This window comes from Clupea harengus, unplaced genomic scaffold (assembly GCF_900700415.2).
Source record: "Clupea harengus unplaced genomic scaffold, Ch_v2.0.2, whole genome shotgun sequence".
In the NCBI taxonomy this organism is placed as follows: domain Eukaryota; kingdom Metazoa; phylum Chordata; class Actinopteri; order Clupeiformes; family Clupeidae; genus Clupea; species Clupea harengus.
The window spans coordinates 20,239-35,301 of record NW_024879574.1 but is presented as its reverse complement, the minus strand read 5'-3'; the positions used below and the strand labels follow the sequence as shown (position 1 = coordinate 35,301).

The 15,063-nt window shown below is 42.8% G+C and overlaps 1 protein-coding gene across 1 annotated transcript; it reads left to right on the top strand.

Annotated features, from left to right (window-relative positions):
• The first annotated feature begins 10,604 nt into the window (after positions 1-10,604).
• Positions 10,605-14,253, top strand: LOC122128983. The gene is made up of 2 exons (XM_042704028.1): positions 10,605-10,653; positions 11,883-14,253. Exons 1-2 carry the CDS (start codon positions 10,605-10,607, stop codon positions 14,204-14,206), a joined length of 2,373 nt encoding a protein of 790 aa, XP_042559962.1. The 3' UTR covers positions 14,207-14,253.
• The last annotated feature ends 810 nt before the right edge of the window (positions 14,254-15,063 follow it).

Here is a 15,063-nt window from a genome sequence, read left to right as displayed (position 1 = left end):
AGCTGTGTGGAGTCTGCTTCATCTCAGGAGACAGCAGCCAGCTGAGGCTAGCAAATGATGCAGTGATGGAGCTCACAGTCAGACGCTCTGGAACTGGAATCTCTGGATGGATTAAAATGTTTGTCGTTAAATAAATTAATAAAATTCATGTTCATTTTGCTAATTGCTGTACGAAGACCTCCTGGAAGGTCTGTGTAAAAATTGTAGATGTTTGGTTGCAATATCATATTTAATGACTATTGTAAGATAAAATTCAGTTCAATACGAATTTATTAACAGCTTATTCCTATTAACAATATATGCCTATTTTGAATCAGTATATTAGTGCAGTTGGAAATAAGGCCAGTGTAAGAGTTGGGGAAAACTCTCTCTCTGCCATGTGTTTGCAGACAAGAGGCCTAAGATAACATTCACTGGCCGGGACAAGGTCAAGTCAGTGGCCTCTTAGCTTGGTGCAGGACAGATAATGACCATCTGCAGAAGGGAGTATAGTTGCTCACAGAACCATAATTGTCATCCAGAAATTACGACTGAAAAACGTAGTCCCAGAGAGGCGTATACCTGGAGGCCCCCAGGAAGTAACCTCAGTGGATCTGGACTTAAAAGACTAACTTTTTCATATGTGGACCAGAATGCATTCTCCAGTCTTGGTTGGCGGATCTTTGTGTGAAGTCAAGTCAGACTGAAATTTGTACAACTTTATATCAGTAAACTCAACTTGTTTCAACTAATTGCTTCGTTTGGCGGTCTCTTTCTCTGAAACCAACATGCAAGATTAAGAATTAATCTAACACTATGCTGAATTCATGTGACGATTGACAGATAAAATGTGTATCTACATTTATTTTCTAGGCCAAGAGTGAATTATTGTGACCTAATCATGTTTACATGTTGCCTCTGTCCACCATATTTACTACACTTTGGCCAGTGGACACTCCTTCTCTAGATCAGATTATTGCTGCCAACTGGACATACTAGTGCTGTGCCTCAAAAAGCTTCAACAACACAGATCAATCATAAATAACACTTCAGGGAATCATTCTCCCTTTCCTGATATCTCACCTGTCTTCATCTGAACAGAAGCAGGCTGGCTCTTTCCTCCATGTTGGAGCTCAATGTAGACTTTAACAGTGTAGTCAGTTCCTGGTTTCAGGCCTGTGATGTCTGTGCTGCATGACCCAGTAGAGATGGACTTTGGCTCAGTCCCTTCACTCTGGTAAGAAACCAGGAAGCTGTGTGGAGTCTGCTTCATCTCAGGAGACACCAGCCAGCTGAGGCTAGCAAATGATGCAGTGATGGAGCTCACAGTCAGACGCCCTGGGACTGGGATCCCTGAAAAGATTGAAATCTAGTCTGAGTATTATAGTAATACATAAGTGATGATTTATTCCAACTTTACAGAAATGTTTTCTTTCTTTCTTACCGACTGTAAAACTTTTGCAGGTGGGTTTGCTTTGACGCCCATTTTTCAGTGTAGATACTTGGACAGTGTATTTATTGTCAAGTTGCAAGTCTGAGATAGAATGAAGGAGTAAATTTGTGTGAATGCTCCTCGGCTGTTCCCCATGTCCCTCACAGAAAGGTTCCAGCAGGTAAGACACCTGGTCTATTCCTTCTGGTTTGGTCCACTTCAAAGAGACACACGAGGAGTTGGATTCTACAGAGAGATTCTCTGGCATCGGAACCTCTGCAGAACAGAACATTCAACATCAGTTACATCAGTTACAATCACAGACAGAGCAGAGCCATTTCATGAAACAAAAGGATGGGAACTTGCTGTAAAATGGGCATTCATTCAGATCTCAGTTCAGAGTCTACAGCTAGTCATAGGACTTCTATGATCTTCAGCGAGTTGAGTGGAAAAACACTCCTCCAGTGTAAGCATTGGTTAAATAACCCTAGCCTAGGACAGATAAAGAGTGTTTGTGTGCGTCCATAATATTTGCAATCTTGTGTTTTAGACTCTAATAGGGCCCTAATTTCAGACTGACACCACAGGTTCTTGTGTGCAACAAAGTAGGGCATCACATGAAGCTATTCTGATTACAAGGGTTTATTCATTTGGTGGTTTCATAACATGTGGTAATAATACATTCAAGGCCTCATTTTCTAACATTTACAAGCGCAGCGTAATCTGCGCCTTTGCCAAACCGTATATAGCGCACGTTGTGTTTCTGCATTTTGCGTCGAATTTATCAAGCAAGAACCTCGTCGCGTAATCAGCGCCTAACCCCACCCATTCGTGTTAATAGCGCGCCGTTAAAATAGGGAAGAAAGGACCTGCGTGTTCCTGCCACCATGGATGATGAGTTAGAATTAGAATTAGAGCTTTTGGTTCACAAGGTTCATAAATTATTAACTGAATAAATATACATATAAGTTGAGTCAACTGATGCTCTCGAAATGTAATGCTATACAGCAATTTGCAAGGGTTTTAACCGAGATCATAGTTTTGACGGTAAGCGCATGAGTTATAGAGAGCATTGTCCTGATATTGTTTTTACGTTACTTCAGATCTGGAATGCTGTCGCGAATACTGAAAAACTCAATTTTTAATTGTGAATGCAGAAATAAGGCCATTTTGTGGAATCCCTGGTCTGACTGTATATCACCCAACACCTGCACAACTGAGGGTCATGACCACCAGTCCACACTACGTTGTCAGGGGTAATGGAGGTTTTCAGATACGCTGACGTTGCCATGGCACTGGGGGTAGCTTGCGCTCGAGAGGCTATAACGTCAAAATAATGGAATGTGAAATGAATATGCTGGTCTGTCTCTACAATTTACTTAGTTTAGTAAGTGTACTTCAGGTACAAGTTCTTTTCCTGAATAGCTACACGTTACTCCTACGCAGAAGGCGAGCACTGTACTCAGTGTGCTTGAACGATGGATCGAAAAGGCAAAGAATACGGTTTAAAGTAACCATACATTGAGCTGCGATTCTGGGTAAGACCTGGCAGAACAGCCACCCGGGTGGACAATTTGTTATATGCCTATAAATAAATGATATATCAAATATAAACATTTAAACAAATAACATTTCTGATGTTCGTATTTTTTTTTTTTATTAATTGTGTCAAATTTCTCGCACGCACAGTTTTCATTTAGCAGCTGATGTCATGCTAAAACACATCTTGTTTCGTTACTAAGACATAATTAGGCGCACTTTACGCATCTCCTCCCATCTCTTTGCGACGAACACCCACTTTCCCTTATACCCTCCCAGCAGCGGGAAATCTGCGTTTGTAAATACGGTTCCAATGTCTTTACCCACAATTTATGCAGAAATTACACCTGAAGTGGGCGCAATTCTGTTAGTAAATCAAGCCCTCAGTGTCTACATGATGCCCAGAAACATAGAAAGAAATAGAAAGCCCGGTCAGATGCTCAGTACAAATCTCCTGTAAGTCCTCAAATAGTCAAAAGTATCTTATGATATGTTTTGTATCAAACGTCATTGCAGATTTAGAACACAACCTAATTATTACAGAAAGAGTAGCTGAAGTAGACGATAAATGTCCTTCACTGTCTTTCATGGACTTCTTTGCAGTTTCCTGAGAAGGATACAATTATCGGGAGTCACTCCACACAAAGAATTGTCATTGTGGGATCAATACTTTTCTTTCTTTCTGTTGGAGTGTGGCTGAGACTGTTTAACCATTCAACTGTAAGTATTTAGTTGTTTTGCGAGAAAGTACTGTAATGACTTGGTTTCTTAAAAAACAGAGTTTATAGGTTTAATCATTTACATTCAATAGCAATGCAGACTACAATGGGTTAGATTCTACAGTATGTCTGTGTTGTGTTTTCTGATGTAATTTGTGTTGGCTTCCTTATGTTATAGTTTTTAGGTTTTCTGTACATAGAGCCTTGATTTTGTTTTGGGCACCCCTGATAATTGTCATTATTTCAGATTATAATCTGCTGGTCTTTCAAAAGCAGCTATTTCATTTGGATATATACACCTAATGGGAAGTCACATTTCAAATCTGTAATAACATTTATTGAAACAATGCAGTTTGCATCATAAGAATAACAGATATGTGCAAAAATGTGGGCCCCCCAGTGGAATAATCAAATCAATATTTGGTAGAGCCTCCCTTTGCTTAAATAACAGCCTGTAGATGCTTCTTATAGCCACTGATAAATCCCTGAATTCTGGCTGCAGTTATTTTGGACCATTCCTCCTTACAAAATGTCTCCAGTTGAGTCAGGTATGATGGCTGCCGAGCGTGGACAACCCGCTTCAGATCATTCCATACATTTTCAATGATATTCAAGTCTGGGGACTGGGAAGGCCATTCTAGAACATTGTATCTGTGTCTCTGCATGAACTCCTTGGTAGATTTTGAACAATAATTTGGATCGCTGATCTGCTGAAACAGCCCCGGCGTAACTTCAGCTTTCCTGACTGAGTCTTGAACATTCTTCACAAGAATCTGCTGATACTGGGTGCAATCCATGCGACCCTCAACTTCGACAAGGTTTCCAGTACCTGTGCTAGCCATAGCATGACAGACCCTCCACCAAATTGTACAGCATTTTTTCTTTTTCTGTGATGCAAAGCACTTATGGTTGTGACCAAATAACTCTATCTTAGCTTCATCTGTCCACAGCACTTTATTCAAAACCGATTATGGCTTGTCTAGATGGGCCTTTGCATCCCTCAAGCGACTCTGCTTGTGGTGAGTACGCGGAAAAGGCTTTTTATGCATTAATCTTCCATTGGGCTGTCCTTGTGCAAAGTGTGCTGGACTGTGGAACGATGTACAATGACACCATCAGCAGCAAGATGTTCGTGGAGCTCTTTAGAGGTGATCTGTGGTTTGTCTGTGACTATTCTAACCATTCTTCATCTTTGCCTTTCAGATATCTTTCTTGGCCTAACATACCTTTCCTTCACAAGGACTGTTCCTGTGGCTTTCCATTTTCTTACTACATTTCTGACTGTGGAGATAGACACCTCAAATCCCTCTCCTAATTCATATTGACAAATCATCTTAGTTTATAGGTCATTAGAGAGTTATTTTGAGGTTCTCATGTTGCTACTCTCCAACAGGGAATGAAGGAAAAGCACACCTAGCAATTAGTTATGCTAAAGGTTCTTCTTCATGATTTGTTGCAGCTTTATTTGCAGTTTAAGATTCAATCAGCTGATTTAGTTAATTTAGTGTTTCAATCAGTCAGTATTAAGTGACTGCAGGTATTCAAATCAATACACTTAAAAGGGTACCCACATTTTTGCACAGCCTATTTTTCACATTCAATTTTATTTCATACAACTCAATACTGCTACATTAAATTCTTTTGTCTGAAAAACATCCCATCATCCAGCTTTCTCTTGAAAAGTAATGACATATTGCTGAGATGTTTTCTTATCAAGACAGTGCAAATTAGCATGCAACTTTAGAGGGGTGCCCAAACTTTTGCATAAAACTGTACATTGTTTACTAATAAATCATCCAAACGCATAATATCGTAGATAATTGAGCAACCCCTAGATCTCCCCTCTGATGTACTAACTCACACCAATGTGCTTTACATTGATGTGAGAGATGTAACTCCTGTTACACAACATCCATACAGGGTAAGCGCCAGCTCTTACACAAACAGGTGACTTATTAGCTTCATATGATGTTATTACTGAGCCTAGATCCCTCACCCTGTTCACCTGAAGGCAAGCCTGATGGGTCGGTGCACTTTTGCCGGGATCGAAAGGTAAATGCCATGACCAACTCCTTTCCTCTTCCTCGTCTAGATGATTGTATTGATCATGTTGGGTCAGTGTTTTTGTAACCAAGTTGGACCCTCTTAGACCAACTGAAGCTAAAGTGGAGGCTAACTTAAATGTTGGTGTTCCATTCTCACGTAGAGAGCTTAGGAGGTTCCTTGGAATGGTTAGCAACTATAAGAGCTTTCGCTGTAATTGTGCCACCATTGCTGCTCCTTTAACAAACTTGCAGGGTCAAAAGGTTCCTTTTATCTGGAATGAGAAGAGCCAAAATGCTTTTGAAAACCTTAAAGCACTGTTGAGAAATGCCCCTGTATTTTCAGCTCCAGATTTCACTAGCCCTTTAAGCTGCTGTGGATGCTAGTGATGTGGGTGCTGGAGCTGTAGTGCTGCAGGATGGTGTTCATGGGGTGGACCTCTGCTGGTTCATACAGAACATAACCCCCTTGTGTCCATTAACAGAGGCTCCAACCAGCCAGCAGTGTGGTGGAGCTTGTTCTTGCAAGGGTATGACCTGAAGTTCTGCCACATTTGCTGGTGGGACAACATCTTGGCAGACGCCCTCTCCAGGCCGTGAGTGTATTTTAACATGAGGTTATGGTTCTTACTCAGGCAACCCTGTTAGGGGGGGTGTTACAAGCCTGGTATTTGTTCCTGTGTGTGTTTGTTTGTTTGCCTATTTTAGGTACCTTGGGTCTCACCTGTAAACACCTGTGAATACCTGCAAGTGCAAGATGCCTTTAAGATCTGGCCACACCCCTCTCACTCACTCTCTCTCACACACTCTGCAGGTGCTTACCTGACAGCAGGACATGCAGCTTACCTTTTCTCTGTATGCTTTAATAAATATAGTTCTAAATTAAGTTTGGGTTTTCCTGTTCTCATTGTGTTGCTTCCCCCTGAGCCAGGGTTGTAGCACTTGTATGGTGGTCAGTGTATCGTCAGTCTATGGTCATTATTTCCTAATATGCAAGTTAGCGTGTTTTAACCAATTTCTAACAAAAAAAGTTACGGACAGACCACAGATCAGGTGTTAATCCTCACCTGTGTGTACAGATCCCCCCACGCATGGACTCTGGCGGCCATCTTCACTGAGGGTGACCACAGTAAAGTGGTACTTCTCTCCTGGAAGAAGCCCTGTCACCTCCACCTCAGAACCTGCTACCTCGATGCTGTGCTGCTCTTGGCCTCGTCTCCTGGTCACCCTGTACCTGTGGGGTCCAGGAGCGCCCTCTGGTGGTGACCATCTTAAAGTCACAGAGTCTGGCTGCACTCAGGGGAACTGGATCTGCCCAGGTGGAGGAACACCTGAGAATGATGGAGGAGGAGATTGAAGCTGAAACGTGAGGTTTTAGTTCTAAGCACAAATTTCTACTTTTTTTATAAAAGTGTTAAAACATTAAATACCTCCTGTTTCAGTACCTTTGCATTGTGTCTCGTGTGCATCCTGTGCAAACAAGAATAAAACATAAAACACAATAATGAGAATGTCCTGTCTGTCCAGAGACTGACAGAGGAGAGAATGACTGCCATATAGGGTAAAGAAGGGATAACGAACGTTAAAACCCAAAAAGTCTGGTTACTTGTCAGATTTTGTTGGATGGTTGCTACGACCAAAGCCCAGTTGTTAGTTCTAAATGGATGGTTGCTATTGCCAAAGCCCAGTTGTTAGTTCTAAATGGATGGTTGCTATTGCCAAAGCCCAGTTGTTAGTTCTAAGTGGATGGTTGCTATTGCCAAAGCCCAGTTGTTAGTTCTAAATGGATGGTTGCTATGGCTACAGCCCAGTGGTTAGTTCTAAATGGATGGTTGCTATGGCCAAAGCCCAGTGGTTAGTTCTAAATGGATGGTTGCTATGGCTAAAGCCCAGTGGTTAGTTATAAATGGATGGTTGCTATGGCCAAAGCCCAGTGGTTAGTTATAAATGGATGGTTGCTATGGCCAAAGCCCAGTGGTTAGTTCTAAATGGATGGTTGCTATGGCCAAAGGCCAGTGGTTAGTTCCATATCTCTCATTGCCAAGATAGCATGTCCCAGAATTCTGCTGAGCCTTAGCTTTGTAAAATCCCTGTGGTCTTCAGCCCAGATATGCTGAAAGCTACTTCTGACATATTTAACATCTTGCTACTCTCTGTACTTCCATCAGTCCACTAATTTGTACTGTCACAAAGTAACAGTTCATTTAAACTTCAGAAACGAATTCTGGCAAATTGATACAGCGTAATACAGTCAAAAACCTGGGGCTGCTTCATAGGTGTGCAAATATCAAAGTTAATTGATTCTAAAGCACGTGTCACAACAGGAAATCCAACCAAGCCGGGGTATAATAACAAAGACACCACACCCGATCTGTACGTGTGCCCACCTGCTCCACAACGTCATGTCCCTTGTGATCTCTATGATAACAGCGTGAGCAGATTGCTGATTGGTCGGTCCTGCAGTAGAACTCCAGCTGTTTGTGGTGCTGTTGACAGAGGCTCTGATCCTGAAGGTCCTGTAGCTGATGTCTCTCCAGATCTGGGTCAGAGTAGTGAGGCCTGATGCAGGTCCCGCAGTAGGAAGCCATACAGGTCAGACAGGTCTTCACAGCTGGATTTGGGCAGACATCGCACAGCACCCGTCCAGCCGACACTCTACAAGGACACATGAATGGATTTGTTGAATGACTGAATGTATGAATGAATGAATTAATGTTTGTATGAATCTTTGGTAGGAGCAGTCAAGCAGCCATAATCAAAAGGTCAAAGATCAAATACTATAAAGGCCATGACATTACGAGCTCTACTGGTTTTGAGCCGTTTGTCTCACTGTCCCTTTGTAGGCTCTGAGATACAGTTTAATATAATTCCCAAAGCCTGCTGTGCCATTGTGGTTGGGTGGCAGTAAAAGGACTCAGAGGGACCTCAGGTTGCACAGTAGTGCTGCCAGTGTTGTGCACGTTCACACCTCTCATGAACTAGTTCAAAGTTCAGTTCATACAAGTAAACATGAATCGTTCACGTTCATAGTTCACCATTTAAATTCTGAACTAGTTCATAGTTCAGTTCATTTTCATTTTTTTTTTTTTATTATTGCAAATTTTTCAGGAGGACATAATTTGCACAGAAAGGTGAGATTTTTACTGTCGGAAACTTTATCAGACAGTGTGTAAAAATCCCGCACATAAGGTGGATCGGATGTACTCGCTGAGTCTGCGTCTCTGTTTTCGCTTTCACTTGCCATTTTTATATTGAGACCGAGAGCTGTTGCCTTGGAATATGTTGCTTGTTTGGTATACATATGTGCGATGATTCATGGGTAATGTAGGGCGAAGTCGAGTTAGTTGGTTTAGGTATCGCAGACATACATTAATACACAGCCCTGTAGTACCATTTAAATAATGAATTATATAGGGAACTAAAGGTAATAATTTAACCTCTTCAGCAATGACATGCTACTGGCTTAATCTCAGATCAACAAGGGCATGTAGACTAAATGAAAGACCGCTCAAAAGTTAGCATAGGTAAACCCTGTAACACTCGTATTTGTACATTAGCAGCTTATGCTAAGCGAGTTCACGAACAGTGCATCATGCTAGATTAATTAAGTCGGTCCTCGTAACAATAATGAGAAAGCTAAACTATAACAAACACATAATGACAAGGTAGGCTACAAAGTCAAACTCACGTATACATGGACGCACACAACTTCAACAAAGTGCAACGTTCAATTATGTGAAAATATGCCCGAAGTTAACTGCTACTCCATCTAAATATGTCGTAGAGCAATATCAACACATTGCACCGTGAGAAGTGGAGTCACATGACCAACGCAATTACCAAATATGGTAATTTACTGAAACATGGTCTGTCTGGGCAATTTAACAAATAATTAGGTACTGAGCAACGACATGGTACAAGCATTCGATTTAGACAGCTTCTTTCCTCAGTAGAAGGAAAACATTCCGTAATGTTTTAGCTAGACCTCAGTGGCGCTGGACATCAGATAATATGAACGTGTTCACCGTTCAAATTCATTATGTTGCGTTCAGTTCATCGTTCTCATAAAAATGAACGTGTTCAATGAACGCGTTCTTTTGAACGCGTTCATGCACAACACTGAGTGCTGCTCAGTTCAAGATTATTTTGGTCAATATTGACACCAGGATTATTAACACGACTACTCATTCAGTGATTATTTTCAGCAGCGGTGTTGTTGTGCACGAGGACATGAGCCCCCAACACTTTTATTAAATAGAATTAGTAGTATTTTATTATTTTACTTTATTATTAGTAGTATTATCGTCAATGCATGTTATGTTTAAATATTATAACAATATATTAACCTATATTTTGTATTTACTTATTAGAAATAGTAAATAGACTAATGTGTACAAATATTGTATTTATATAGTGCCAAAACAATCAAATAGTCTCAAGGTGCTTTGTAAAGAGCAGGGCCTGAACCCCCTTAGAGTGGCGACAGGGACAAGAAAAAACTCCCTGTTAATCAGCAGAACTGCGACACACATGTGGTAAATGTACACAGCATATATGCAGTAAATGTACACAGCATACATGTACATGGCAAATGAACATGATACATACAAACATAATATGGTATATACATGATACATACAAACATATATACAAGGTTTTTGATGCTAGTATTGGGTATTAATGAGATGCCATCGAGTGTGGGTAGATGGCTAGATAGTTAATTGTCAATTGATTGAGGCCTTCAAGCATAACCTCAATTATATCAGAGTTAAGGAGCAGGAAGTTGTTAGCCATCCAAGATTTTACATCTTGTAGGCAGGTTTCTATCTTGGGTAGATGTATAATTTGATCGGGTTTCATGGATAGGTAAAGTTGGGTGTCATCAGCATAGCAATGGAAGTTAATGCCATGTTCCCCATCGCAGCTGGACTGCGATATAACAGTCAGGGACTTAGCCAGCTAACCAGCTAGGATAGCGACTCTACTTTCTTAATAGTAAGCCGAACTTGTAGCACTCTGAGCTAGTGAGGGTAAGAACCCGAATAACTCACCAACTCAAAAGAGTAAAAGCACACAAAGAATCAACTTATCAGAGCGTAGAGAAGAAGTGTTTGGATTGATCACTTCGAGTCGAAGTTTCTTAAGAGACCGATTCGACCGTGTGCATCCCTACTTATAGGCTCCTGAGGGGACGGGCTCAGGAGAGGGATTGGACGAATCTCAGCCTTCCGGCGTGAATGAATAGTGCTTCGATTGGTTCCGTGACTACGTCATGTCCCATCTGTTATATCTGGTCCCTGCTAAGGGAACCGAGTTTACGTAAGTAATCGAGACGTTTCCTTATGACAGCACCTAAGGGTAGCATGTACAGGGAGAAGAGCAGTGGTCCATCACCGAGCCTTGGGGGAAAAACGTAGCTTACTGTGGTGTGATTGGGTGACTTATCATGGACATGAACAAATTGATGGCTATCAGAGAGGTAAGACCTAAACCAAGATAGAGCACAGCCTTTGATGCACTTTATTAGTATCAGTATTAGCATTAGCAATAAGATATAGAAGGAAGGGAGAGGGAGAGAAGCTGCCTGGCAAGATGAAGGAATTTAATTTATGTTTAGTTTTGATGAGTTATGTTTAGTTATGGTTGGCTGACATGGTGTATGCAGATTTGAGTTAGTATAGCAGGGTGGAAGGATACATACCAGTGCCCAACTGGCCGGAACCAAGCTGCATGCTGAACCCGGGAACCGTAAAGGCCCTCCTTCACAGTACAACATGTGCTGTCTGTAACCCAGTTTTATTGATTTGGTTGTGATGAGTTTGTGTTTAGTTATGTTGGCTGGCTTGGTGATTTTAGTTATCATCATCATCATAATTATTTATTCAGGGAGAATTGACTGAGCACAGGGCTCTTTTGCAGCAATGCCCTGATTGAGGATACATAATACAGATGAACAATAAATAAACCAAACACATTATTCAACTCAGAATTTAAGTATATATAAAACAAATAACAAAAAAAGAAATCAGAGAATCATTTAAAACAACAGCACTGAGGCACATCCTTAGTAGGGCTGAACGATTAATTGCATTTGCGATTTAATCGCGATATGATAGAACGCGATTTTCTAACCGCAACGTTCGCGATTAAAAACTTGATCTTTCCGCAAAGCAAGGGCTTATACAAAAGTGTATAAGAACTGTCCCAAACTCCTGCTGCGTCTGTGGAAAATCCTGCGAGTCTTCTGGAGAAGAGGGAGGATCCCTGAACAATGGAGAGTGGCTGAAGGGGTATGGATCCCAAAGGAGGAAAACTCCACTCAGCTAGACCAGTTCCGCATCATCTCCCTGCTGTGTGTTGAGGCAAAGGTTTTCTTCAGTGCTGTTTCCAAACGGCTGTGTACCTACCTGGCAAAGAACACCTACATCGATACATCTGTCCAGAAAGGCGGCATTCCAGGAATGTCAGGATGTCTGGAGCATACTGGTGTGGTGACACAGCTAATTCGGGAGGCCAGAGAGAACAAGGGCAACCTGTCAGTGTTGTGGCTTGACCTGGCAAATGCATTCGGTTCCATTCCACACAAGCTGGTTCAGCTCACCTTGAGAAAACATCATGTACCCAGCAGGTGTAGAGACCTCATCGCTGATTATTACAGCAATTTCAGGATGAGGGTCTCTTCAGGAGCAATAACATCCAGTTGGCACAAGGTGGAGATCGGTATCATCACAGGGTGTACATTGTTCTCCCTAGCCATGCACACTAAGTCTGCTGAGCCAGAGTGCAGAGGGCCAGACACGAATTCCGGACAACGGCAACCACCCATCAGGGCATTCATGGATGACCTCACAGTCATGACAGAATCAGTCCCAGGCTGCCGGTGGATTCTGAAGGGACTTGAAAAGCTGGTGGAGTGGGCCCGGATGCGTTTCAAACCCGCCAAATCCAGATCAATGGTGCTGAGGAAAGGGAAGGTGGAGGACAAGTTCCGGTTTAACATCACAGGCACAGCCATTCCAACTATCACAGAGAAGCCAGTCAAGAGCCTGGGCAAGGTTTTTGACTGCTCTCTGAGAGACACAACATCTATCCAGTCGATCTGCACTGAGTTGGATGGCTGGCTGAAATCCGTGGACAAGTCAGGCCTACCTGGGAAGTTTAAAGCCTGGGTCTACCAACATGTCATTCTTCCCAGGATCCTGTGGCCCCTCCTTGTCTACGCGGTCCCTATCTCAACAGTTGAGATCTTGGAGAGGAAAGTCAGCAAACACCTCCGGAGATGGCTTGGATTACCAAGGAGCCTGAGCAGCATTGCACTCTACGGGAACACCAACAAACTGCGACTGCCTTTCAAATCCTTGGAGGAGGAATTTAAGGTAACTAGAGCCAGAGAAGTGGTTCAGTACAGGGACTCAAGTGATCCCAAGGTGGCTAACGTAGGGATCCAAGTGAGGACTGGCAGGAAATGGAGGGCAGAGGAAGCGGTTCAAGAGGCAGATGCAAGGCTGCGTCACAGGAGCCTGGTGGGAGTGGTCACACGAGGTCGAGCAGGGCTAGGATCCTTTCCAACTCCCCAAATGAACACCAGGGGGAAGGAAGGGCGACGACTTGTTCAGGAGGAGGTGAGAGCAGCAGTGGAGGAGACAGGAACCTGCAAGGCAGTGGGAATGAAGCAACAGGGAGCTTGGACGAGGTGGGAGAATGCGGTTGAAAGGAAAGTGACCTGGGCTGAACTTTGGAAAGCCGAGCCTCACCGCATCAAATTCCTCATCCAGGCAGTGTATGACGTGCTTCCAAGCCCGTCAAATCTGCACATATGGGGCATAGCAGAGACACCAGCATGCCCACTGCGTTCCAAGCGAGGAACACTGGAACACATCCTCAGTTGCTGTACAAGGGCACTTGGAGATGGTCGGTACAGGTGGAGGCATGACCAAGTCCTCAAGACCATTGCTGAAGCCGCAGGACTGGCGTGGGCAAAGCAGTTCCGACCCTCCAAGAAAACCATCACCTTTGTCAGAGCTGGGGACGAGCCAACTCCTGCCAGAAGAACATCATCTGCAGGCATCCTGACGTCTGCAAGAGACTGGCAGTTGTTGGTGGACCTTGAACATCAGCTGAAGTTCCCCAGCCATATTGCAGTCACCACCCTGCGACCAGACATTGTCCTTGTGTCTGAGTCCACCAAGCAAGCAGTGCTGCTGGAGCTGACAGTCCCGTGGGAAGATCGCTTGGAAGAAGCCTTTGAGAGGAAGCTCTCCAAGTACGCAGGACTGGTCACTGACTGCCAGCAGGCTGGCTGGAGAGCAAGGTGTTTCCCTGTGGAGGTTGGATGCAGAGGATTTGCAGCCCGTTCCTTGGCCAGAGCCTTCAGCAGTTTAGGCATCGAGGGTGAGAGAAAGAGGAGAGCCATCCGCAGTACCACCGATGCGGCAGAGAGAGCCTCAAGATGGCTGTGGCTCAAAAGAGGGGAGCCATGGAGTCATGGTAGCTAGCTAGCCATCTGGACACAAGCTGGGGTCTGATCAGCCCCGGCTGGGTCACCTGGAGGAGGGTGTATGATGTTGAAAGACCCGAAACGTCCAATGACCCCAGGAACATCACTGAAGATGTGTCCAGATTAGGCATCAGTAGATGTATGTACACAGTTAAGATGGTACATTTTGCACACAGTGTTTAAAAAGTGCATGCCTTGTGTTTATTCTTGCAATTACTTTGTTTAAATTACTTAAATGCACAGTGGCAAAGCCACAGATTTGTTGTTCTTGATTCTGTAATGAGCAGTTAAATAAAAATTTAAATTGTGGGAAATAATATTTTACGCTAAATGTATCTAATATTGTTTTGGTCATATTGAAATCATTCATTACGATATTTTGGGAAAAAATTAGGATAAAATAGAAAAATCGCATATTAAATCGCAATCGCAATATTGGGGGGGAAAATCGCAATTAGATTATTTCCCCAAATCGGGCCTAAAATGCCCTAATCCTTAGCATCTAAAAGGCTCTTAAATTGGTTGACAGACAAATACTTGGTTAGTCTCAAGTCCTCTTGAACAGTGTTCCATTTATGGGAAGCAAAGAACTTAAAAGCTATTTTACCTATATTAGTTTTTCAAACCGTCAACATGCTTTTGATTGTGTACAGGAATCCCTAAAGTCCCTAAAAATTTATTAGTTATACAAGCATAGTAAGGGTGGCAGGACACACTAGCAGATCAGCATGCTCAATTGCATCACACAATTGCTCAAATACATCCTTAGCTGTGGTACGTCCTTGCATTGTTTTTACACAAAATAATTCCTCTGTCACTTCAAACTGGTTGTTAACTGTTAAAGAAAGTATTAGT

Excerpts from the sequence above, each read along its gene's own strand:
- LOC122128983 (XM_042704028.1), top strand. The coding sequence starts at position 10,605 with ATGGAAGTTAATGCCATGTTCCCCATCGCAGCTGGACTGCGATATAAC. Across the intron at positions 10,654-11,882 it reads AGCTGGACTGCGATATAACA|CAAGGGCTTATACAAAAGTG; the intron begins GTCAGGGACTTA and ends CTTTCCGCAAAG.